This window comes from Triplophysa dalaica, chromosome 7 (assembly GCF_015846415.1).
Source record: "Triplophysa dalaica isolate WHDGS20190420 chromosome 7, ASM1584641v1, whole genome shotgun sequence".
Lineage (NCBI taxonomy): Eukaryota > Metazoa > Chordata > Actinopteri > Cypriniformes > Nemacheilidae > Triplophysa > Triplophysa dalaica.
This window is the reverse complement of record NC_079548.1, coordinates 23,272,270-23,299,388: the sequence shown is the minus strand read 5'-3', so window position 1 is coordinate 23,299,388 and position 27,119 is coordinate 23,272,270. Positions and strand designations below refer to the sequence as shown.

General features: G+C 39.6%; 1 protein-coding gene across 2 annotated transcripts in view; it reads left to right on the top strand.

Annotated features, from left to right (window-relative positions):
• adgrl1a (adhesion G protein-coupled receptor L1a) overlaps positions 1 to 24,798 on the top strand; it is a 147,690-nt gene extending 122,892 nt beyond the window's left edge. For both annotated transcript variants that reach the window (XM_056752074.1, XM_056752073.1), the window contains exons 13-25: positions 805 to 927; positions 2,474 to 2,679; positions 3,143 to 3,316; positions 3,577 to 3,786; positions 5,296 to 5,516; positions 8,287 to 8,353; positions 9,186 to 9,277; positions 9,419 to 9,587; positions 11,122 to 11,277; positions 11,451 to 11,547; positions 14,428 to 14,550; positions 16,419 to 16,436; positions 16,731 to 24,798. In XM_056752074.1, the coding sequence (XP_056608052.1) occupies positions 805 to 927; positions 2,474 to 2,679; positions 3,143 to 3,316; positions 3,577 to 3,786; positions 5,296 to 5,516; positions 8,287 to 8,353; positions 9,186 to 9,277; positions 9,419 to 9,587; positions 11,122 to 11,277; positions 11,451 to 11,547; positions 14,428 to 14,550; positions 16,419 to 16,436; positions 16,731 to 17,611 (2,537 nt within the window). In that variant the 3' untranslated portion in view covers positions 17,612 to 24,798. The remainder of the gene's footprint in view (positions 1 to 804; positions 928 to 2,473; positions 2,680 to 3,142; positions 3,317 to 3,576; positions 3,787 to 5,295; positions 5,517 to 8,286; positions 8,354 to 9,185; positions 9,278 to 9,418; positions 9,588 to 11,121; positions 11,278 to 11,450; positions 11,548 to 14,427; positions 14,551 to 16,418; positions 16,437 to 16,730) is intronic.
• Positions 24,799 to 27,119: the final 2,321 nt, after the last annotated feature.

Genomic DNA, 27,119 nt, shown 5'->3' with positions numbered 1-27,119 from the left:
TTTACTAATTGTATTTAGTGTAAATTTATGTATTAGAGGTTTTTTATCTTCACCAAATTATATAATAGAAGGTGTTAGAAGGTGTAAAAATAAACACTTTTCTATAAAATTAACAAAAATCAGGTAACTGATTTGCGTAATTTGACCTAAACTTATGTAAGACAGGTAGGTAAAGTAACATGCAATTTCATGTTTTAAACAGAGATGGTGACATAGAAACAAACGTTACAGATTGCAGCTTTTAATAGTTTCACTCTTTGTATGTAGCTTGTCGTGTAGCTAAACTGACTATCATATGGGTGAAATCTTAGCTGGATATATTTGACTTCAGGTTGCTATGTTGTTTGGCTACTGAAATGACTTATCTAAACAATTCTTTTTTTTTCAAAATCGTGTAAATGACCCCCCAGAATGTTTTCATCTTTGAATATATGAACATGTATCAAAGAACAGAGACTGTGCTATTCAATTTAGAAAAATTTAATGTAAAAAATCTTCAATTGCGTCAAATAAAAAAACGAATCAATGGTGGAGTCATAAATCACGGAAAATCTAGTCTATGACTTTAAAAGACCTAGTAACTAACAACAATAATAATTATAATAAACTTAATAATGAATAGCTTAATGACTTATAACAATTTCTAGTACTGTTACAATTTGTTGAACATTAGTGTCTTTGATGATAGTTTTGTTGATGCTTCGTGTCTAATATCTCTAATATCTGTGATGAGAATGAGTCTAATAAATGGCCTCATGGTCCTATGGTTCAAACATTACAGTGTGTGTTTGTGTGTGTATTTAGATCTGGAGGTGCGTGTACTGAACACAGAGACGGACTCTCAGGACTTGTTTTTCCCTCAGAACGGCCCGAGCGACAGCAGCATCCAGCTCTCAGCGTCCACATTCAAACAATACAGCCGGAATGGTCAGTCTCTCTCTCTGTCTTTTATTCTCCAGGCTTACTGTCATCCCTCCAACGGGACCTCATTAGTATTCTTAACATTGTGACAGCACATACACACATTTGTTTTTCTCTTACAGTGGAGACTTTCCACTGACTTGCATTGCTTGTATACTGTTCCCTTAATCTGCTTTTTAACCTTTTCATCAAGACATCATTTAACATGGTTGTTGAGTCATTTTCCTTTTTGGCTGCTATCTCAATATAGCTGATTTTTATATTTTACAGCCCTTGTGGGCACATTTATTCACAATGATGTTGGCTAAACCTGACCCCCCCCCCCACACACACACATACAAAAATGTTAATCGTGAGCATTGGCGACGTTTCGCTTTTATTTCTTGCTGCACTTTGATGATAATTAAATTCAGTCATACAAAGAGTGCAAACGACTTGAGTTGTATTACCCCATCTGGATTTCATTTCTAAATAAATTTGCCATCAAAGGGGTCTTTCTATGATAAGTTTCTCCGTCATTGACTTATAAATCAAAGTCCCGCTGTTGGAAAAGGGTGTATTGAACTCGGTCACCTGCGACATTGCTTTTTGCAAATGTTCTTGCAATTTCAATAGCAGCCGACGGAAGATCACAGAATATTTGCATGTTTCTAATGACGTTCTTAATATATTGCATATTTCAGTGTGTCTTGCTTATTCGCGATGTTAGTAAATTGCTTTGGATAAACATGTTAAAGAAAATAATCTTACATCTACATTCTTATGTTTATGTTATGTTATGTTAATTTTGCAACTTTGAGATTGGGAATGGTGCCACATAAATAAAACGAATTTCGAATGTGAACGCAAACATGCGACAAAGTACGTGCACACTTTATATATGAATAGAAATGAGATCACAGAGCTGCATCGCGGCCCTGTTGCGCTCGGCATTTCGTCCCTGCACGGTTTCACCAAAGCTTTTTCCAGTCTGGTTTATGCGGTTATCGGTTGATGATAATAAAGCTAATCAGATTAACAAAAGCGCTGAGACTATTTCTTCCCTGATGGTTTCTTAACAGCGTTTTTAATCGAACAGCTCGAGAGGGCGACTAGATTGCTATCATTTTCAGGCTGACGGAGCATCTCGCCGCTCTTTATTTCTCCTATCTTCACTTTCTCGTCTCAGTCTCCTACGCTTCACCATCTTTCGGCCATCTTATCCTCCCGTCATCTCTCGCCACTCCTGCGTGTTGCCTTTTTTCAGGCTGCCTCGTCATCGCCCGTCTCTCATCTAAGGCAGGTCGGGCGGGGGATGTGAGATTAGTATGATTGAAACAAACGCACATGAAATATTCATACGGGATACGAAGGAAACGCTGTGACTGAGCGCTGAATGGATGAATGTTCCATTGCCCTCCATATTAAAATCCCTTCAACCCTCCATCGCTCACTCCCCTCCCTGACCAAATCATTTTAACCTTCACTCAGCTCGCTCTACAGATCCCTTCTGCTCTTAGTTGTTATTCATAACCTTCTGCCACTCAATAACTCGTTCTTTTTCTCCGAACAGGTCAGGTGAAAGTGGTCTTTGTTCTCTATAAGAATCTGGGTTCCTTTCTCTCCACCGAAAACGCCACCGTGAAGATGGAGATGGAGGCGGGGCCTGGCGGGCGGGGACTGGCGGTGAATTCGCACGTCATCGCCGCATCCATAAATAAAGAGTCCAGTCGAGTGTTTCTGACCGAGCCTGTGGTGTTCACACTTAGACATTTACAGGTACATAAAAACTGCACTAGATCACATTAGTGTTCGACAATAATAGCCCTCAAGCGGAACGATTGTGTGCGTAAACAGTTCGTGAAAAACATTCTTGCGTAAATTGTTGCTTTTTGGTTTTCGGTGGTGATGTACTTAAGAATGCTTGTGGTGAACGATTTAGAGAAACAATACAGCAGTTTGTGCAGCTTGTGCTTGTTGTGAATGAGATCAATGAAATGTAACGTTTTACAATTGCCCACGTGTTTACAGAACCTTACTCCTTAGGGTAAGATAAATGAAATTACTGGAAAGGATTTTTAAAGATATGTTTGCAAAGTGTCCTGTTCACATATGTCATATAATAGCTAACAGCAAAATAAGAAACAATTTTCTTGAATTTCCGACAAATGACCTCATGACCCCCATCTATTATCCAAAAGGTTTCACTGAACTGAACATATTTGTGTGTGTGGGTCTGCAGCTTGAGAATCATTTCACCCCAAACTGTTCATTCTGGAACTACTCGGAGCGTTCAATGACGGGTCAGTGGTCGTCGCAGGGCTGTCGGCTGATGGAAACTAACAGCACGCACACAACGTGCTCTTGTAGTCATCTGACCAACTTTGCGGTGCTGATGGTACACCACGAACCAGATGTAAGCTTGCACGCTCACTACATTTATCAGCACATTAAAACAAATCTGAAAATAGCCTCGTACACATAAACACCTCCGCCCGCTCGACACGCACAGAATATATGCACAGAAGAGCAAAATATACAAACAAATGCACTGCAATTTCAGCTTGACATTTAATGGAGTTTTCATATGTCCTCTGTAGAAGTCACTTTCCCTCAGGCAGCCTATCAGTTTGTACCATTTCCTTATCCATCTCTCTCTCTTTCTGTCTCTCCCAGTATCCTGGCAGGATGCATGAGTTGATTCTCTTTGTGATCACATGGGTGGGAATTGTCATTTCTCTGGTGTGTCTTGCTATCTGCATCTCCACCTTCTGCTTCCTGCGAGGCCTGCAGACCGACCGCAACACCATCCACAAGAACCTTTGCATCAACCTCTTCATCGCTGAGCTCCTCTTCCTCATCGGGATTGACAAGACGCAGTACCACGTAAGTGTCACAGTAAAAAAAGCAAAGTTAGACTTTCCGTTGACCTCGTCTGCTGTAATGATGCGTTTCTATTCCCATTTCTTTCCTGTTCTTTCAAAATGTCTAGTGGAACATCTATAAACTAAACTTTCCAGATTCCAAAAGAAAGAAACATTTCAGATTACAGATCTTTTTTATTAGCTGGATTATTTCTTCTTGTCATCAATGAGAATACATGGAGATCTTATGGAAGTATAGTGTGTCTCAAATATTTCATGTGAGAAAAACAACCACAGATCTCATGTACGTCTCCATTGTCACAAACTGAGCTCAGATTTGCAAGATTCTTTGTCAAGTCAATATTTTTGACGTTTTCACTGCAAACTCAAACATTTCTCATCAAATACCTTTTATTGTCATTGCATGGAACAAACAACGAAATTTCATGTCTCTCATAAAAAGTGCAACTGGGCAATTCCAGCGTTATGGACGTGATATAAAAATGCTCAGAGAATGAATTTGTTCCAATTATATTGAAGCATCTGTTTATATTTAACTAAACCCTTGTTGATAGAGTAAACATCAAACAATTTTCTAAAATTCTATTTAATAAGGGAAATAAACATATATTCTCGAATACAACAAAATTGACCAAAATCCAGATTCTTTTACCTCCACAACCAACATTAATTTTACGCCTCCATGCTTTCCATACATTTTAACAACTGTTTCATTTGTTTCTGTTTATATTTATTACAGTTTTCCTCTGAACATTCTTACTACAAAAATGATAAAGATTTAGTAAGTAGGCCCAAGGATATTTTACTGACAATTTTTTTTCATTTTTATTACTATTTATATAATTATTAAAGTTGTTTTATTGACTAAAATTTAAACTTTGAGAACCTTTCTGTTTATTGAAACCAAATAAAATATAGGCCTTAAAATTATTGGGAAAACTTAAACTAATTGATAAATGGAAATGTTGCTACGGAAATCAACTTAAATAAGTTTAAAGCAATTAAATTATTATAATATATAATAATTATAATTTTAATAAATTAATCTTATATAGCAAGATAAAAAATAAATATTTAAATGAAAAAAGCATTAACAAAATGGTTCATTTTAATAAAATCAGAAATCTAACAATAAAAGCTAATTAAAAATATGAATACAACACTAAATGATTGTTGTTATATAAAACTACTTATTACTGTATAGCTTTATCAAAGCCAGCCGGTCTAGCGTCTTTTTTTCAGTCAGCTTTAGTATTTTCATAAATTGCTTCGTAGTGCAGGCAAAGGTCTTTTAAATCTAATGATAAAACGTGTCAAAACCAAATGTATAATTTTCAAAATGTCCCTGCCAGATGTAATGCCTGATACGCCCGTGCTGCATTGTAAGGAGTTATGTCCAATGTCATGTCCCCAACTGCAGCGTATAATCGCTTTCTCTTTCTCAAATGTCATTTCTTCTCCACGGATCTCTTTTCTAACTGTCTCTTCCAATCCTTTTGTTCGATGGCAGATCGCGTGCCCCATTTTTGCAGGTCTGCTGCATTTCTTCTTCCTGGCTGCGTTCTCCTGGATGTGTTTGGAGGGTATTCAGCTTTATCTGATGCTGGTGGAAGTCTTCGAGAGCGAGTACTCCCGAAAGAAATACTACTACCTGTGTGGCTACTGCTTTCCCGCCCTGGTCGTGGGCATCTCGGCAGCCATCGACTACCGCAGCTACGGGACTAAGAAAGCGTACGTGTGAATCAGTCTATTTGCACTTTGCCATACAAGGGCCGCTGGTTTTCGAGCAGAGGGCACGACCCTCTTTTAAATCAGTTGAAGTCATTTAAATGGACTCTATCAAAACGTCTCTTGGGGAATTTACATTCGAAATAGTCCAGCATTGACCGTCCCTATGGAAGCCACTTTTGGATTTGCTAGTATCGCAGGGTTTAGAGTCTAAAGTTGCTGTCATGGTGAATTGAATAGTTAGAGATTGTGAGGGAAGGGGAATGCTGTTGTGTAATGCTGGTCTGAAAGAGCTTTAACATCTTGTGAATTATACGTTATGCTAATACAGAGATTTATTTTTGGAGACACCAAGGTAAAATGTCTATCACTTGAGCGATTACTTAGATAAATGTCCTGAGAATTCACACTGCAGCCTATAGTCTCAAGGCAGTTTATGGCATAGGCAAAACATTTTAAATCTATTAATTCGTGTTCATGGACACAAATGTTCCATTTTTTTCGTGTCACAAGCCCGACTTTAAATACACAGACCACAGGTGTATGTACATTGATATATTTATGACCTGATATTAAAAGAAGTCGTAAATATTATTACCTCATCCTACATCATGAAACCACAGCCGCATAGGCTAATTTAGCAAAAAATGTGAGTTTTGCGAGCTGGCAAAGCAACGATAAATGGCTACCCTAACCCCGCCCCTGTGTCTTAATTATAACAAAACATAAATGAGATTGTAGGAAATAGGACTTTGCACGAATGAGCTTTTAATTCCCATCGGATTGTGTGTATATTAAGACATTTATACATGAAAGATATTGCGTATTAAAATCATTTAGATTGAAAGTCGTGCTTGGTGACATGAAAAACTTTCATGCTGAGTGAGACAAAAAAAGGGGGAAAATCGTGTCAATGAACATGAATGAATAGATAACAGTTCGTGATTATAGCCAGGTTTCCATTGATTTACACAATATTTTCAAATGTCGATAAAAAAAATCTGTTTCCATTTAACAGTGTTTTGCGATTGTAGTGTATTTTGATTATTCTCGCAATAAGTCATTTTGGCCGTACTGCTCCTTTGTACGATTTATGTCTGGTTGCAAACCACCTTTAGTGCATAGTGCCACTTACTGTGATGAAAGAGAAATGTCTATATTTCCTAATATATTTTCCAATGATATCGCTGTTCTTAATAAATCTCCATACTGCACTCACTCGTTTTCCTGCATTTGGGCCATCATATAAGATATTACTTCATTTGAATTCCTTACATCCTATCTTTCCAAATGTTCTCCCAAAACATACCGCGAATGGTCATGTGACTTTTGTACGCCACGTGACTTGTAAATACGACAAAAAGGTTTCCATTGCAGTTTTACACTTTTTCGTCTTGGATGAAACAACACCTAATGCGAGCATTTTTGAGAGACATGGGAGTTTTCGCAAAATTTTGTATTTTTGCGAATTTTTCAAGGGTGATGGAAACAAAGCTTATATTACGAATTACCTTAAGACTTTGTTACTATGGTATGTGACGGCCCAAGGCTTTTTTAAGCAGAAAAAATTACAGCCAGTTTTTTTGACCATTCAAATAAGTTCTCTGGCTATTATTCATTGGCTGAGTGGCTTTCAACATACCCAATATTGGTCACTGGTCTGTTCAGATAGTGTAACATGGACAAAATAATGCTTAATCTAAATACGCTATGCACTAACTGTTTTCTGTCAAAGAAACGTACCCACATTGAGCAAGAGAACGAAGACAGAATAATATACATTTTTGGTTTAAAAGCGGAGGCTCTGTTCTCTCATTTGATGTATTGTATGTTCATATATTCAGTCAGTGTTCTGGGGGCCATGAAAGTTTTGTGGAAATGATCAAAAAAAACTTCCGCTGGCTGATAACTTTAAAGCTAGCAAAAGTGCGTTCACCCAAAACATAATGTATTCACCCTGATGTCATTTAAAATCAGTATGATACACAAAAGAAGATATTTTAAGAAATGTCTCTGTGGTTTTGTGTCAATAAATAGGAAGTCAATGTTATTTGGTTACCAACCCTCTTGAAAAAAACATCATATGCTGGTTTTGTAAGTTTTGATGCTGGTTTGTGCTGGTCTTAGCTGGGTGAAGCTGGTCACACCAGCATCAAAACATATGCTGCCCTGCTATTTTTTTAACAGGGAATGTTCTTCAAAATATCTTCTTTCGTGTTCTGCAGAAGAAAGAAAGTGACATGAGGATGAATCAATAATGACAATTTTCATATTTGGGAGAACTTTCCCTTTCACACAATGTGCAATCTGGGTGTCAAAGCAAACCAGTTAAAATCCACTGTTTAAGCTAGCAAGTTAGCAAAACGTCCAAAACTGCTTACAGCACGTTTAACTGAGCTGATTATTAATGTTTGTGCGACTTTGTGCGTGTGTGTAAAAACAGCACAGCTGCAGACTTTTGAATGTTGACTACAGTGCAGAAAATGAGACGCTGACACAGTGTGCTAATGATTAAAAACCGAGCCTAACCTTCAACTAGACTTTTATGAGCCTGCTGGTTATTAGCTTACTTTTGAACAGGCATATGACAAAAAATGTGTCACTGTGGCGATGACAATAATATTTTCAGATAGCTTGCCAAATTTCAAAGCGTTCGACACTCAATAACGTTGTATGAGATTCAAAGCAGATGTTGACTGTGATGACATTGTTGTTCATTATGCAATTAAAAAGTTATTGAAAACTTGTTTTTGATGTGTGTTTGTGTGTGCAGGTGTTGGCTGAGGGTGGACAACTATTTCATCTGGAGCTTTATTGGCCCTGTGTCCTTCATTATCATGGTATTGTTCTCTCCAAACATTATGTCCTCTCTCTGCTTTGCTCACAGATTTTGTTTTTCCCCTCAAAAATGCTGCGCTAGTCTTATCAAACAAAGCACTTTTGTTCACCTATGGATCTGTTGCTGCTGACGAGTATGTTTTGGCTCTAATATGCTTTATATGAGCGGGGCGTTTATATTCGGGAACTTGCTGACATTTTCGTAATTGCGATATGTTTTACTAATGCGCTCGCTCTGTGTTTGTTCTTATTGTTTTTAGATTAAATACTTTTGGTTTATCTTGTGATTTCCAGTCTGGATTTTATGTGCCTCTCATGAATTATGACGAGAATGACTTGATGTAAATTCACTGAATTGAATTCAAACATTTTCATATGACCGCTTTCACTTCAAATGTATAATTTAAATGAAATTGAAAGAATTCTTACTTGTGTCAAGAATAAGACCTAATGTTTAAAATGAACCTGTGGTAGAAAGACCCAGTGAAATGATTTAACAAGTGTTTTCTTTCTTTCATTGAAATCACAGCCACAAAGGCTAATTTAGCTAAAAATGCTAGTTTCAGGAGGTGACAAAGCAATGAAACCTAACGTCACAGGGGAAAAGTCATGTCATAACAAAATATGAGAATAAGATCGTAGGAAATAGGAATTCACACAAATGAGCCACCTTATAGAATAGGTATGAATTCCATCAGATTGTGTTGATATATATTTATACATATGAAAGATATCACATATTAAAGTACTTTTGATGGAAAGTCGTGCTGGGAGACTTTGTTGCCTATACACATGGACTAAAAGTATATTAAAGTTTTATCTCTTGACTTTTAGTTAAACCTGGTGTTTCTCATGATAACTCTTCACAAGATGGTCCGTAACTCATCCGCCCTCAAACCCGACTCCAGCCGTCTGGACAACATCAAGTAAGATTCTACCAGTGCAAGGAAACACAATATTCCTTCACAGTACCAAAGGAGTTGTGTTGCGTATATTTGTGTTACATGACTCTCACTGTCCTGACTGTAGATTTACATGTATGTGTATATGTGCATGTTCTCCTTCAGGTCCTGGGCTTTAGGAGCTATCGCTCTGCTCTTCCTTTTGGGTCTGACGTGGGCCTTTGGTCTACTGTTCATCAATGAGAACACCGTCATCATGGCATACCTCTTCACCACCTTCAACGCCTTCCAGGGCATGTTCATCTTCATCTTCCACTGCGCTCTACAGAAAAAGGTCAGTTTCAATGGCATAGGAATACAACCGCAGAAAAAAATCAGTTCCTGAGGTTTGATTTTGTTGAAATTCAACATACACTGCTAAACTGGACATATCTACTGTAGAAATGCTAACTAAAGAAAATTTGAAATGATCTCTTCTTTTTTTTCCTACCGTTGTATGAATATTTCTGTAGTCAATTTTAAACTAAATAAATGTAAACCGAGATAAAAATCTAAATGCAGAGATATAAAAACAAAGGTACGAGACAGTCTACTTAAAGTTTTAATCGACTACAAAAATATAAATCTACTGATTTGATGTTTATTATAAGTATTGAAACCATTTATTTTCAGGTTTTTTGCAAATATTCACATAACAATCATAAACCTGTAAGAATTGTATGATAAAGGGTAAAATCATCAATCATAAGAGTCATTCTATATTTAGGGGTACATTTCAGATGTAAAAAACTTTTTTGATAAATACTGTAAACTAGATGGTTGAATAATATATCACCTTAATGTGCAAAATTAATTATTTGGGTTGCTTAAGCTCGACTTACTCTTCATATAATTTCCAGCATTGTCAACCGTTGATTGTAACACAGTGAATTTCGGCCATTTTAGGGCCCTGTGCAAACTGCTCACCTTGGACTAGTTAGTACACGACCTTGATTAACTTATGTTTTTGTATTCTTTCTCTTCATAATAATAAATATAACATGTGACACAGGTTCAACAGAACACGTTGATAACACATTTGACGGTCAATGAATCTACTCTACAGTACATGCAGACAATAATATGGATTAAATATTGAAGAGGAGAAGTTATGATTTACCACACCGTCTTCAAATTTTCCTCCAAAAAAGGAAATGACATCACGTGATGTTGGACATGTGACTTTTAACAAACCAACATTGCTGATGTATAGCGGGATTTAATGGGGAGTAACAAGGTTGACACTTTAATGTAGATGTTTTTTTTAAGATATAGCAAGATAATAATTAATTCTCATAATTAAATTATTATTTGGACAAATATTTGTAAGAAATATATACAGAAACATGTATTTTAGAACTAATCTGAACATCAAAACCTCACATTGATCAAATCGGACAGCACAAAAACAGCAAACTCCAGAATAGAATATGTCATTTTTACAAGATAAAAGATGGGTATTTATTGAATTTTTGTATTGAATGAATTAGAAATGTCCGCTGACGTAAAAGTGATCATTGCTTGAAGTGTAAAATTAGTAGAATTGATAAAAGTACATGGACATGACATGTACCCCTAACTATAGAATGACCGGCTTAAAATTTTGATCACAATTTACTATTGTGATTCTACTGTCAGTTTAAAACTTGTTAAGCATTAACTTAAAACTGTGATGGTCACATTACATGAGTATGAGTTAAAAACCTCACAACTTTGGATTCCATCTGGAGCTGAAGAAATGATACACCACAGTTTAAGCATATATGAGCAAATAAAAAATGTCTAAGAAGTACTTACAGTATACAACATACTGTATATGTTTGTTTCAGGTGCATAAGGAGTACAGCAAGTGCCTGCGTCATTCATACTGTTGCAGTCGCACCTCCACCACCAGCTCTCATGGATCTCTGAAGAACTCTGCCTTGCGTGCCAACAACCGCTACTATACTGGCAGCCAGGCGCGCCATGCAGCGGCACATAGACAGGTGACACATACACACTGACAGCATCACAATTTATTTGTAGACTATTCATAGAGTTCTATTTAGAGACTAGCACACTTATATTCAACAAAACAATCTTTCACCTCATCTGCTGCATTGTGCAACGATTGCAAGACACCGTAATGAATGTTTGTGTGCGCTCGTGTTTGTTTCAGAGTCGAATTCGGCGCATGTGGAATGACACGGTGCGGAAACAGACGGAGTCGTCCTTCATGGCCGGAGACCTAAACAGCACTCCCACCCTCAACCGCGGTAAGACCCTTCATCAATCTCCCGGCAAAGACCTCTACCTGTGTGTTCATAAAGGGGTCGTACCACAGCTTCTTTTATGTCAATTAAATAACTTACTATTTTGATTATTCAATTATTTTGAATTGTTCTTTTTTATTTTCATCAAATATTTTCATTTTATTTATATTACATATAAATAGAACATCACTGAAATCTCTTTCTCTAAAGAACTGTTTCTAAGTATTACCGGTACATTAACTTCATCCACAGGGCAAGTTATTTATCACGTTTTTAATGTCAGAAACCCATAGAGTCGTTTTTGTTGCCTAGTTTCAATAAACGTAGCATGGGTAAAGTTTTGAGTTGGTTTCAATATGCTTTCAAAGTACACAAAACGCTTTTATCCTCCAGAGTTTAGGAATAATTTGATTGCTCGTGATATGAACCCCGTAAATTTCCGAATTTCGATACTCCGGCGGCGTGCCGTAAAGGGAGAAGCGAGCCGGTTAAAAGCGAGAGGCAGGCCATTTCCATCAGCGGCTCATGGAGCGCGATGTCACCGGCATTCCTATCATCTCAGGGATCAGTGTTTGTGGGAGGAGTGGCGGGGGGCCGACGCTAGAGAAGCAGCAGCTAAATCAACCGCCACTTTTTATGCTAATTCTATCCATTTTGTTTTTAATGAAGTGATTAGCTGGCGAATGAACGGGGGGTAATTACTCTAATTGAGCAGAATGACAGGACCGTCCTCGCTGCGGCGTGCCGATTGTTGCTTTCTGGGGACTTTAATCAAGCCGGGAGAGAGAAAGTGGAGATAGAAAGCCACATCTGAACCATATAGCTGCGGAGGAAAAAAACATAGATTGAAAAGAGAAGAATGGATGAGAGAGAGAGGAAACGGGGGTGGTTTTTGCGCCGTTGGAGAAAAGTTTTGTGCATGTTGACGTGAATGGCAGTCGGCAGTCGAGACGGAGGGTAATGAAAGGGCGTGTCTACACGCGCCGCTGTCTTTATCAGATTCATCTCCTATCTCTCTCATTTCCCACTTCAGCAACGTGTGAAGTCTTTTTTTCTCCTTCCAAGAGCCGTTGTCGTACCTCCACCTCTCCGCCGCTGGCCTAGATTCTCCCTCACAATTCAAACTGCGTTTGCGTTTTACACGAGACGTGCCTGTCAGATATTTCCAGGAATTAAAGAAATGTACGGGGCTCAATGCACGTTAAGGGCTATTGGCGGCATTTGTTGAATTTATTACCTCAGGAAACAATTTCACCCCTTAGTTACGAAAAAGCGTAAATGTGAAGCTTGGACTTTTGTTAAAGCAGGGGCATGAATTATTCAGTAAAAGCCGTTTGTTTGAGCCGTAAAGTTGACGAATCGACCGCCGTGAGGTGCCAGTACTTTTCTTTGTGAATGAATTTATGCGATACAGATACTGTCATTTCTCAGGGTGTAGTTTGCTTTACAGATCGCGCTCTGTTTCTTTTCGGTATCCTTGTTTATCTCGTTAGAATATGACGGGGTTAATCGGCTTATATTGCATGTAACTTTACACAGATAAGAGTTTCTATCACACTAGTTTTATATTAAAAACTCGCTGAATTTTTGATTAGTGTTTTTTTGCCTGCCCTATATACTGTACTTGTTCTCTATGTGCCGCACCCCAGTCGTCATTTTACTTCTAAACTGGGCAACGAGCCTTAATTGTAGTTGTTTGGTCATGAACATTAAACATTTCTTTAAATGCCCAGAAACGTGTGCGAGAGCGCGAGATTGCGCATCTAAAATGAATCCTGGAGGCGGTCCTCTCTGATGGATGGAAGTGCAAGGCCGCAAGGTTGCACTTTGCATCAGTCCACTCGATGTCATACTGGCCTCTTTTTAATTTCATGCCATTTCTGTCTGAAAGCCCCAGGCGGCAGCTCCACGCGTGCATTATGGGCCATAATGAATGTTCAATTTCTCTGACTCACATTTGACTAGTAAAAGTTCACATTTCACTGGAAAATGAAGCCACGTTTCAATGGCTGCTCTGTGGAACTACATAATAGCAAACATTACCCTTTACCTCCCAATGACTCTGACAGTGAGGCAAAGAATTACGCTCCCTGACTACTCTTCAAATACATTTCAGCTTCACTTCAAATAAACACTTTATTAAATCAGACATTACGTTATGGCTGCCGACATTAGGGGGGATGTTTTGTTAAATTGTCAAAAACAAACAAACAACTGCCCTCATAGAACACAAACATCTGGCAGATGTCTATTTGATGTCTGCATTTACATCTGCAGGACAAAGTTTGCTCATCTCGGAGAAGTCAGCTGTCAGATGTCATATAGTGTAGACATCTAGAAGACATCTGTAAGATGTTTATTTACATTCATGCATTTAACAGACGCTTTTATCCAAAGCGATTTACATTGCATTGCACTGACTGCAATCTCAAATTATAAACATCTAAAAACAATCTAATGCATCATCGATTAATTAATAAGGATTATTTAAGGAAAAACCGAACTGAATTATCATTCAGATAATCTAAGGTATCACTTATAATCTTTGTCATCTGTGACCTCCAAACATTGTCATGTTAATGATTTAGAATGGATGGGAAACAGCTCTTTCTAAGATGTTTAGCAGCTGTTTTTAAACCGTTGATGTTTTCCAGATCTCCAGATCTTTAGCAGACGTTTTACAAACGTACCTGTGCTGTGTTGCTATTGCGTTGTCCTTATAGTTATTCGTAATAAAGCCGATAGTTCTGGTGTTGGATGCTGGTACTGATGTAGTTGTGAACACGAGTACATCCTCTATTGTACCTTTCTGCTTGAATAGGAAATGTAAAATTGGCCGAGTGACAATAACTGTTGCTAATGGTGTATCTTCTTTTATTTTAGCTACAATGGGAAACCATCTTCTAGCCAATCCCGTGCTGCAGACCCGTGCAGGCACCTCCCCCTACAACACCCTGCTGGCCGAGACCTTTACTCCACCCTCACCTGGAGTCTTCAACTCCACCGGTGAGTCTGTGCTGATGAGATCTCTTTAACATCTAATTGTTTCCTTTAAAACAAAAAGAGATTTGCTGTTCATCGAGTTGCCTTGCTGACTATGAGAAATAATTAAATATCAAAATTAGAGATGAAAAGACACGTTATATAGATATTAAAATATATATTCCGATATGAATAAAAAATTCTCATTACATGAATCTAAAATAATCTGAGTGCTCTGTACATTTACCGTATGTCATAAACGGTCTCAATCGTGTCCTATTTTTTCAAAGGATCGCTAATAAGTCTCCTGAGAAACCTCCAAGCAATAAAAAGTTACGGCGGGATGTGCTTATTATATTTTATATGCTCAGCGGTTTCTTTTAGACATTGACGGCAGCCACAAACTCATGTGCATATGCTGCTTGCGTGTGTGCGTGCGGGTGTTTACACCCTGTCGGTCTGTCAGTGTGATTCGGTGGGGTGGACACGGGCCGACCATCTGGCCGGCGTTTTAATCCCGCCTGCTGGAGAGACAGACCAGAGCATCGATTAAAGCTAAAGCTGAAGTCTAGTGACTGACAGCAGAGCAAGAAAAAGAGCGTCCCCTGGAGATTTGACACAGAGAGCCGGCACTGCTCGGCCCACGCCGCACACACACACGGCCGGACTTCTCTCTCGCCGCTTCTACGTGTGCAGCTTGAGAGGCAGCGAAAGATAGCTGCGGTTGCCGTGTCGGTGGGGTGAAATTTAAGACAGCGTCTCTGTTGAATATTTTAAACGTTCCCTCTCTCTGTGTAATGTGTCAGGCTGACGGTGCGCCGCTCGGCACGGCTCGGCACGGCTGAGAAGACATTTTTAGAATGCTTATGGAGAGGAAGTGAAAGGAGGGCCTCATTAGAATGTCTAATTACTCTCTCTTTCTGCACAGAGGAGCGTTGATTAAAATCATATCGGGCATTAATATTTCAACCCCGCACGCCTTGGTCTGTGCCGCCGCACGCATCTCCTGCGATCAGTTCTTGAAGGGGGAATTGAAAGAATTTCACAACATCTTTCGTGTGTGAAAGGCCGTGCGAAATAAACAGTTTTGGTGTGGCGTGTCGAGACTAACTAATAAGGCAGATTTCTAGTTCTCTAGTCCTCTAAATAAAACTGTAATGTAAAGATCTTAAAGGGATAGTTCACCCCAAAGAAACACATTTTTCATTAAAACCTGCGTACAGCTCTTTTTTCTGTTGAAGACATTTCGATAAATGTCTCTGGTTTTGTGTCAACACAATCAAAGTCAACGATTGCCAATGTTGTTCGGTTACCGACATTCTTCAAAATATCTTCTTTTGTGTTCTGCAGAAGAAAAAGGTAAAACAGGCAGTAGTCATGATGATATAGTGTTGCAAATACTACAGGTTACCTGAACTTTATGCGTATGTAGTTTTCCCACCGATGTCGATTATTGTTTTTTGGTCACACTACAATATAGGGAGCCATTCTCGTTATTAACAAACCATTAACTTCCCCAATTAATTTATTAATAGTTAGTAAGGTAGTTGTTAGGTTAAGGTATTGGGTAGGATTTGAGATGTAGAGTATGGTCATGTTGAAAATGTGCTTTATAAGTACTAATAAAAAGCCTATATGCTAATAATAGGCATGCTAATAATAACTAGTTAATAGTGAGAATCGACTTCTATATTGGAGTGTTACCAGTTTTTTCAACTATTTCAACAGTGACATTTTATGCATCCATGAACTTCTGGGTAAGACATGAAAAAGACGAATGTTCCTTGTAAAGCTCAATGTAGAAATGAATCAATGATGATTTTATGTGAAGAAATTAAATCACATCTTTTCTTTCCATTCTGTTTGTATTTTGTTCCGCCGTGGACCCACAGGGACCTTTCGCGACCCGAGTAAGACAACCTTTTTTCTCACCCTTTTCTGTGTTTTATTGGCTAATTTTGCAGAATGATAACCTCTTCACGTGTGCACCTAAGCCTTGTGTGTATATGTACACAATTTACGGCCCTGGTAATAACTTGCCTCTGTCCATACCGCCTATTAATCTTGCGTGGAAGTTGCTTTCACCATTATTGATGCAATCTCAGATTCTCTTTGTGAATCCCCATCTTGATTAAAATAGGTAATGAAGTGTTCATTTCTCCCTTTTCCATTTACTTACCACCTCTCATTTGCTCTGTTAACAGAGAGCACGCTGTCGAACAATCGAGATCATGGAGGCATGGAGACTCTACCTCTTAATGGCAACTTCAACAACAGCTATTCCCTGCGGAGCGTGGGCGGCGTTGGTGGTCCCGCGGGCAGCTGCGATTTCCTCGGAGGCGGTGGCGGTGACAGCCCTCCTCCGTTACTCAACCCGCGAGGTTCGGAAACTCTCGGTGGCATACGGCGGAACCTCTCGGACGCTGCGGCGTTCGAGAAGATGATCATATCTGAATTAGTGCACAACAATCTGCGAGGGGGAGGGGCTGGGGGCGGAGACAGAACGTGCGGCAGTCTGGCCAGAGGACACGGCCACATGGGCCGGATCGGGGGCGTGGCCGAGCCGGCGATTTGCCTAGAGGATGACGGAGATTTCTGTTCGATGGAAGCGCGCCAACGCACGCCGCAGGACGTGGAGCTGCTCTACAAAGCTCTCGAGGAGCCCCTGCTGCTGCAGCGAGCACAGTCCGTGCTCTACCAGAGTGACCCCGAGGAGTCCGAAAGCTACACGGCTGACCTGACCGAGAGTTTGGGCCACAGCGGTCAAAGTGCGGCTGGCCAGGGCCACAACGGAGCCTCTGGTTCGCCTGCGCGGGACTCGCTCTACACCAGCATCACTAATCTGCGAGATTCGCCCTACCCTGACAGCAGTCCAGAGCCGCTAGAGGTGGTTCCGCGCTCGGCCCAGCCCCCAGAGGAGCTCTACTACAGCTCTGGCCGGCCCGCCATGGGCTCCCGCGGAGCCCCAATGCAGACCTTCTACCAGGCTTCGCCCAGGAGACCTAGCACTGAAGCCCACCCCCCAGCCCCCGAGCCCCCCCACAGCGAAGGAGATGGACAAATGCAGTTGGTCACCAGCCTGTGACCACGAGGAAGAGGAGGAAGCGCATCACAGGGTTTGACGCCAAGTGCCGACGATGATGGATTCCTCTCCTGTCTCTGATGCCCTTCCTATGTCTGGTTGCCTTTTTTACACTTGCGTTTGTTTTGAAGCAAGATGTAAAGGAAAGCCTGCACAGGGAGAGCGAGAGAGGTTCGTCTCCATGGCAGCCAGCGTAACCGCTCGAACTCTCTCATCAGCATCGTTTTCTCTTTTGTATGCGGACATATTTAAACAGCAAGTCCGACTATTTGCCTTCTCTCAATGGACCTTCGGCTCTCTATTCCGAGATCGCTCTCAACTGTGCCGTGCCCAGGCCTGTATGTCTGTGTTTATTTTACACACAGTAACTCCCAACCTTCTCTTTCTTTTGTCTCTATCCATCATTATTTGATGAGAGCTGTTACGTGAGAAGATGGGGGAACGCCATTATACTGCAACGTGACAAAAAATCTCTCGGAAAGCTCTTCAGCGTTGCCAAAAATAACCGTTTTTGAGCCAGAACACAAACTGGAACCTACACACAACACACTCTGTCTCACAGAAGTGCGTGTTACTGAACATCAAGAGTATGAACACACATGCTCTCGGAGAAAAGAAAACAAGGACTTTTGTCGAGAAACAGGTAGCGGGAAGCTGCCACAGTGGAGTTGCCTTTATTTCTCGCTCTGAACTCACTCGTCTGTATAGAACAACCTCAGAGACGGGGAAGCGAGGGGGGGTTAAGACACAACCGCTCGACCACGGGACCTCTCAGAGCAATGAACGAAACTTTGTCTGGGTTTTGTTCTGTCCTATCTCAGAACCAAGGACGAGGGCGGATGAAAGACTGGCCCTGAATCACCGCCGGATGTTTAGGTGGACTACACGCTGTTTCACCTATGCGTTACTATGGCTGGAGGATTTTTTTTGCTAGCGCTCCAGCCGTTCTTCGAGTCTGTACATACAAACCACACGAAAGTAAAATCGAGTCTTATACTCCTCTTCTGTACATAGACGATCAAAAGCAACAAAAAAAGTACGGAGTACTCACGAAAAAATAAACCTTTCTTGTAACGCAACAGCGATTGAAACGAGTCAACGAATAAAGCTATTTTGAAGTTTAAGACCTGAACGACATGGCGATCTCTCTCCTTCTTTCTCGCACTCTCTCCGGCGCTCGTTGCTCCTGCCCCGGAGCGCCGCAGAGCCAGAAAATGTTATTGTCTGCCAAGAGACTGTGAGAGAGAGCCGGAAAGACGGAAAGAGGAGGATTTTACATACAAACGAGATCAGTTCTGGCACAATTTTTATGTAAGATAACCCATTACATGTCGGTAACGTTTGACCTTCAACATTCCCAGACAGGAAGTGCTTAAGGTGAACGCCAGGGGAACACACTGTGCCTCAGGGGTGCACCGGTGCATTGTGGGTTGCCTGACAGCAGCCGTGATGTAGCGCTGGTTATGTTTTATCTGGAAGAATGGATATGGATATCAGATGACTGAATGAATTTAGACGAAGTAAAAACGAACGCATCGGGGACATATTCCCAAACATTTCAGTCGCCAACCCTAGATTGTATTTGACTGTTTTTACACACCAATATCAACTGTTGTTTCTGAAACCAGTGTGATGGTTGATTTGCAATTTGTATGTCTACGTCTGAACGTCTGAATGTGAACGTTCAGATGCCTGTGAATCAAAAGTACGTGTGCGTGTGTATCTCAGAGGCTATTTTTACTGGTTTAGATCAACACGTATTAGCTGAACAGGGAAGCAAAGTAAATCTATATCTATATAAGAGCTCGGTAGAAGCTTCCAGACTTTGTTAAAGGTATTTTAAACGTTGTTATTTTGAAACGTAAAAAGTTAGCATTCAGTGAGCGACGCGGACGTTTGACCAATGAGACGCGGCCTCTGCGGGTTATGCAAATGAGCTCCGTAGCCTATTGAACAAAAGAGAGGTATTTATGAGCGCTCCACCCTTCCTAAGATCCGTTTCATGTTTGATGTTTTATTTATTAATATTTATTTGTCTGTTTGATTGTTTATGCACATATTCATTTATTCAAGTGTGGTTTTCTTTCTACGGAGCATGTGTGAGGATGATGAGAGATGGGGAGCAGGGGCGAATATACATGTTTAATGTGAGTTAGCTATAGAGGCCAGACGTCCGTGTGAAGCTAGGCTCCAGCGGGCTCGTTCCGAGGACATGAACGGTCTGCTACACTCACTGTCAGAGGTGGATAACATTGTGCATCCCGAATCGACCGCCTGTCATTCCAAACACCACCTGTTCTCTCTCCAGTCTCCACAATGCGAGAAGTCATTATTTTTGACCTGTGTTTCAGGAAAAATATCAAAACCTTCTTGAAACATGATAAATATACTTGAGAAGCAAAACCGCTCGGTTTAAGACCTCTCGAACGGCTCTCTGGTGTACTTGATACTGATTGGTTTATCTAAGTATTGTGCGGTCAAATATTTTTGCATAATGGCTGTTGCTGTAATAACCATAGTTGACCGTTGTCCCGGCAACCAATTCTTTGCAGTCTCTTCTGACATAATGAAATCTTTTCAACTGTATTCATGTTTTATGTCTATTTATGAATTTATTTATACGGTAACTAGACAGAACATTTTTTTCAATCCTTGAAATCCTTTCAGAGTGATGCAAGATTGTTGGACAAATCCTGATCATCCTGTCTTTATTATTTACAATGATAACCACATTATTTCTCACTTCGTTTTCAGAGATTTTGCTTCATTACACCGTTAACAAATGCTTTAAATTATCTTTTATATTTTATGTGAAGCGCAAATCTACATTTACTCATTTACATTTATGTGACTTGCGGTGCATTCAGGGTATCCCGTTTTATCAGTACAGAATGTGTGTATCAAAACCACCATGACCTTTGCACTCCACACCTAGCTACGGGAACAAATCTAGTAAAATTCGGTGTGGTTTATGCTTTGCCAATAAAAAATATTCAAGACTACATCAAAATCTTATTCAGTATTCTTGTGATTGTCATTTTTGCTTCTCAATGTATCTCCTATGATTTTCACAACGTGAATGGTGAAAAACGTTTCATGAAGTGCATATGGCTCTTCTGTAAGTCTTCTAAAGGGACATTTGTGCAATCCGTTACCTTGTGAATATGTTAATTGACTTGTTTTGTGCATTTCTTCCGGCCAGCGGGTGGTCAGTACACCCTGTCTTACATTTAGTCACCGGCGTGTTCGCCAGCTCTGTTTTATTTCTTGCTCTTCTTGCAGAAACGTTTCATGTTGATGAGTAAGACCAGCTTTGACTGGTCAGCAGGTTTGACCGTTTGAATGTATTGTCATAACACAATGTAAAACTGTCTTTCTAAGGTTAAGGTTCTCTCTAAACTCCTGAGTCATGGCCCTCTGCTCACCTGGCCCAACACGCTGCTCTTTTACCCCATTACCCTGCTGCATTGGTTGCCGGGGGAACGGCTGTTTATCTCCCATCCCTCCCTGGAGACGCCCGACGTGCGTCACGTTTCGTGTCGCTTTCTCCCCTCGCTGGGTTTGTTTGCCATCATATTTTCTCGCCTCCGTCGTTCCCCCACTTCCTCACCGATCTGTTTTTACACGGCTTCCCGGCTAAGCATTAATGTGGGAAGATTTGTTATGTTAGTCAAGGGTTTGTTTACACGGGACTGAAGGGATAATGTAGTGCAGTGCTGAATATGGTGATAATGACAGTGATTATGCGCTGTAGTAAACCGCTAGACTAAAGCCCGCTCTGAGGGACTGCTACCACATCCAAAATCCCCATACAACCCCTGATTATCATAATAATACTAAGAGCTATAATCTAGCCGAGTCAAACCACCGTGAGCTCGCTCGCCGGGTCTCTCCTTTTGTCTTTCCTCCCCTCTCGCTCTTTGAGAGCACTCGGATACGATATGAAAGAGTCGCCATGTTCTGCTCTGCATATCGGCCTCATTTTCTACACTTTGAAATGGAGAGCTGGAGAGGTGAAGCACGGGTAGACACCGGAGGAGGGTTTTATTCTGGATTATTTTTTGACAAAGACCCCATGAAATCACTTGACTGAGACTTTCTTTCCCACATTGGGTTTTCTGTTGAACATGTTGACGTATCCAAGAGCCTTTATTGTTCACATTTTAAACATGAAGTTTGATTTATTTTATATTTCTCATTTGTGACAGGTGGCATTTGCCATTTACGCTTTATCCAAATGTTTTTTGATCCATATTCATGTTCCTTGGAAACTAGTTGAGCTACAGGAAAACTCAATTCTTCATTTTATTGGACAAAATGTTGGAAACGCCTTTGAGTGCAAGATGATGTCATCAGTACCTCAGGTGCCTTATCTTGACTTTTAAAAGGAGCTAATGCTAGCATACTAACATACACATAGCCTCAAAGTCAACAGACATGAACTAAAGGGCCCAAAAGTCCAATGTTGATTTCATGGGGTCTTTAATAATGGAACAAGCAAGGGGCCGATCCATCTGTAGAACAATGTGAATAACAGGTGTTCCCATTCTGCTGGAATCTGTTGAGTTCCGCGAGTACAGATTCCACACAGGCCTGCGGACAGAGGAACTATGAAAGTCCTCTATCCGCACAGGTGCCATCACAGCGGCCTGCGCTCCTGTGCTCTGACAGTCTGTCAGCCCGCCATCAGTGCTGTCCTCAGCTGGGCCCTGGCACCAGAAAGCCAGTGTCATGACCTCCTATCATGAGCTATCCCCCTCTGTGGCACACAAGAGTCGCTTTAAGAGCCACATGTTGACTTGATGTTAAGCTAGTAGGATAGAAATAATAAAGAGAGAGAGAGATGACCAAGTCATTCACTGCTGTCAAAACAACATGAATCATCAGCCCTGCAGTGCACCCCACCACCTCCGCTGTACCATGTCTGACAGCAAAGAGACCCCCTGGGGTTATACAACAGTCACTGAGCGATCAACACCTTCCATTTTACACCATCACAGCCACACAAGAAGCAAAGGAGAAACTTTGTCTGAACAAGACTCACTTACCTCTTTTCCACTGAAACCGTTGCTTGTGTCAGAGATATGTGAAACTTTCTCAGACCCGCTCACATTTTCATTGCCCTGAAAGCTGAATGACAGGGCATCGCATGTCTGAAGTCATTTACATGCATATAAGTAAAGTTCATAGCGATTAAAGCAATGAGGCATAAGAACTTTGTGGCCACATCTGTAGAAAAATGAATCTAACACAGTTTTGAGTGTATTTGTTGCTTCTATCAATTGTGTCAACAGCAATATGATAAAAACTAGCAAAATTGTTAAATGTATTAGTAAAAGTTCTTCCACCAAGTATTGTGACAGCATCATAAAGAACATGTTGCATTAAACAAAGTTTGACAACAGGTGTGTTTAATGGCACAAATGACATCACACAAGGCTCGTCTAATCAGAAAGTATATAAACAACGGCCACCTTAAATGATTTTAATGTACATCATTTTGCAAAATGTAAACAACTTCCTGTCTTAGTTTTGAAAGTCTAAATTACATCGACAGAATATTTAGGGCTGAATTAAAAGGTCCAGTGTATGAATTTTGGCACCATATAGTGGTGAGTTCGCGAATTGCAACCAGCGGCTCACTCCACCCCTTCACTTCAAAGCACTACGGTAGCTGACACAGTAGTAAGGTGTCGTCACATGTTCGCCTATTGAAATAAGATTTTCACGAAACTCACTCTGTAAAGCAGTTTGTCTGTTCAGGGCTACTGTAGAATCAACATGATGAATTCCATATAAGGGAATTACTTATAAGTAGTATTATTTTGTATGTTGATCGAAATCTTACGTGATAAAAACACCACAATTCATTATGTAAGGTCTTTACACCTCCAGAGACATAGTTATGTGTGTTAGATTTCTGTCAATAGATCTTTTTAAAAAATTGACACACTGGACCTTCCATTGTCATACAGTTAAATAAAGGCTAAAAACCGAAACAGGAAGTGCTTCCCCTAAAAGCACAAATATATCTGGCTTACGTGTATTTGACGTCTGCATTTACATCTGCAAGACATCTACAATACATGGTTTGCTCATCTGCAATAAGTCTCTGAGATGTCTGCTGTCAGACGTCACATAGACATCTTTGTTTCATTGGTCCAGAACTGCCAATGCCTTAATAGTTCCACTCAGACTGGTCACCATCTTCGTTCTCCGTGGATAAGGGGTAACTGTCACAAAAAGGGTTGAAGCAGGCAAGAAACTTGACTCGACATATAATCACTCTTAAAGTAGTGTTATTCTGTTATCGGTCTCTTGTTGTGCGTCTATGCTAGAAACAGCACCTGTACCATAGTTTTACAGTAGATTTAAACCGTGACACCTCCCTTCTGAGGAGGTTTGTGCTGTTTCATTCCCTCGTTGACCGGCTGCCAGTCAGTCTAATACAACGTATCGGTCGAGCAGGGTTAGACCAGAACACGGATATCTAGCTCCCAAAACAGTGTTCCTACATTAATCCTAAATCAAAGACATGCACACGGCCTTGACTGGGGGTTTTGTACTCTGTGGAGAACTTTCAAGAGGATATAAAGATGGAAAGGGGAGGGAACTTTTGCAAGTTTAAGTTGTCCAATTCTAAGAAACCTTTGGGTTGTTCTAGAGCCTTTTTCTTGGCATGCCTTTCAATGTTTGCAGATTTATGTTTGACCCACAGAGACAGGATTGGGTTGGGCGAGCTCTCAGAAGGTGGATAGGGTGTAAATCGGTCTTCTAAAACAATCACCCGTGAATGTATTAGACCTTCCTAGTTGATGTGATATGGACTATCATATATAATCGGTCAGTATTAGACATTGTATAAGATAAGATAGAGGTGCATTGATGGAGAACACATAATGTAGTAACAAAGGCCAGTGTAATGACCGGGTTAGGTGTCAATGAAGCTACACATGTTTTTATCTGTTCTGATCGTTTCATTTTATTTTAACCTCTGGATTCTGACGCTTAGGTCACATGTAACAGGTGGATTACTTGTTTTTATTAAAGGATGATATGTGTTTTATTTCTCACAGTCAATGCTTTGACAGCTGTCTGGGCCAAAGGGGATGGTTTTATGTAAGCGTTTGCGTAATTGCAGGTCAGTTGACCCTGTATCAGCACATATTAATAAAAAATGACTAAAACTGAGCATTGGGCATTTCGTGTTCATTTTTGTGATGAGTCAACTCACTTGCTAAGGGGGCAGAATTTGCCAAGGGGTCTCTTAATGGTTCAACTGTTTTTAAGTCATTTTTCATTATAATTAACTGCAGGAAGTTCATTTTCATGGGTTTAAATGAAAGGTGTTTATTATGAGAGAGAATTTAACATTTGCAGCTAAACCATTCCTTTCTTGGTTAAAAAAGAACATGACAGTGTAACACGTGTCCATACCGGGCGCGACACAACACGACAAAATACATTAGAAATGCATTAGAACCCATTATTATAGAACAATTTCAAATTTCGTCCACACTGGACGCAGCGCGACAAACCCATTAAGAACAAGCAGGTTGTCATTTTGCGTCACGCCTGTCGCGTCCAGTGTTGACACGATATAAGAAATAGCCCTATTTATCTCAGTCCAATGTTTGAGGGAACATCCATTTTTTGTGGAATCCGAATTCAAGTGTTGGGTAAATTGCTCTGGAAAAGTAATTAGTTACACGTAACATATTTAATAATGTGATTAGATTACTATACAAATGACTCTCTTCAAAAAGTATTTAAATACTTATTACTTATGACTTTGCATATCCTAAATCAACCTTGATTAGTTAATTGATTCAAGGATGGACATGAAATTTACATTTTAATTAATTCAAATAAATAATATAAAACTACATAAAGTAGTATTATTAACTGACCAGAGTATTATAAATTTGAGAATTATACATTAAAGCACAGATTTTAAATAATTTTTATGTCAGTTAAACTATTTCACACACACATATTACACAAAGTATTTAGTTTAATTAAATCAGATGTAACTGTAATTTAATTACACAAAAAATAAGTGTAATCCCCTACTTTACTTTTCAAGGGGAAAGTAATTAAATTACAGTAACTAATTACTTAGTCACTTGTTACACCCAAAATTAAAGAACTCATAGCATACTCATTCAATCCCATGATGCATTGCAATAACGGCATCCATCGTGAGCTCGCGCTAAATATTGTCTTAATTCACTCATTTATTTTTAACCACTTTATCAAGTGGACTTTATACGTGAAGTTGTGTAGGAAATAAGGCTATGGGGGTGATTTCGGACAATGCCCTTAATTTTTATAGTTCTATGAATATGTAACATTATTGACAAGCCAAACATGTCACTGAATAAAAGTCTCATTTATTTAAGCCAAGAAATAACATCTTTTCATAAAATAAGTATAAATAACATTTTAATTGTGTCCAGTATGTTTTATAATTACCCAAAAATCAAAAGTATAGTTCACACCTTACATGCATTATCACTTCAATCAAAAACTTAGTCTGGGTGTCGGCTGGAAAATTAGAACTAAAAACATCGACATAACACAATTATGGGCATCATCAATGTAGCGTTTTTTGCTGCATGTCAAAATTATGAGCTTAGCTCACCAAATATGATTGTCCACCAGATTTATCAAGATCATATCCTTGAAATTAGTTAATTAAAACATCAATTTCAGTCAAGGGATTAGTTAACCTCAAAGGAAAATACATATTATAATCGTTATTAAATATACATGTTTTACAGTCTCTGATTAGTAATATGAAGTATAACAATATTTGTATGTATTCCACCAGCAAATGAATCAATAATATTATACATTTTAACGTTATCTCATGTCCATAAGTAACATGACTTTACCAATCAGGATTTAGAGCAAAGGTAGCGTAAACCAAACACAGTTGAATTGACTAAGTATGAGGTTTAAGCACAGAAACCCATCACAAGTGAATGAATGGATGTTTATTATTAAACTCTACTCTACACAGTAAACATAATGACGGTTGCATAAATACAAAAAATACATGAAATATGACGTGCTAGAGAGCATGGACAGATACAGAAAGAGAGAGAGAGTGAGAGAGAGAGAGCATGAAAGCTTTTCTGAACACCGATAAAATCATCCCTAACTAAGAGGCACAAACTTAATGCAGTTATTCTATGTATGGTTAATTGGCACATAATAACTAGACTATGTTATGGACATAGTACGATACATGCTGTAGTATTGTAACATAACTCATCAGATGGGGAATTAAAAGAGGAGGAGTTACATAGTAAACATACTATGCCTTGAATACTATTAAGCTGTGAATCTTCCCGACATATGAATACAACAAAGCCTAAATCAAAACTTGCATCATTACTGGTTTCAGGTAACTTGAGATTGCAGGAGTTCCAACACACAACAAGGATATTTTAAATAAATTAACTGTATAGAAAAGGACAGTTAAGTGTAGTTTTATCAGATAAAT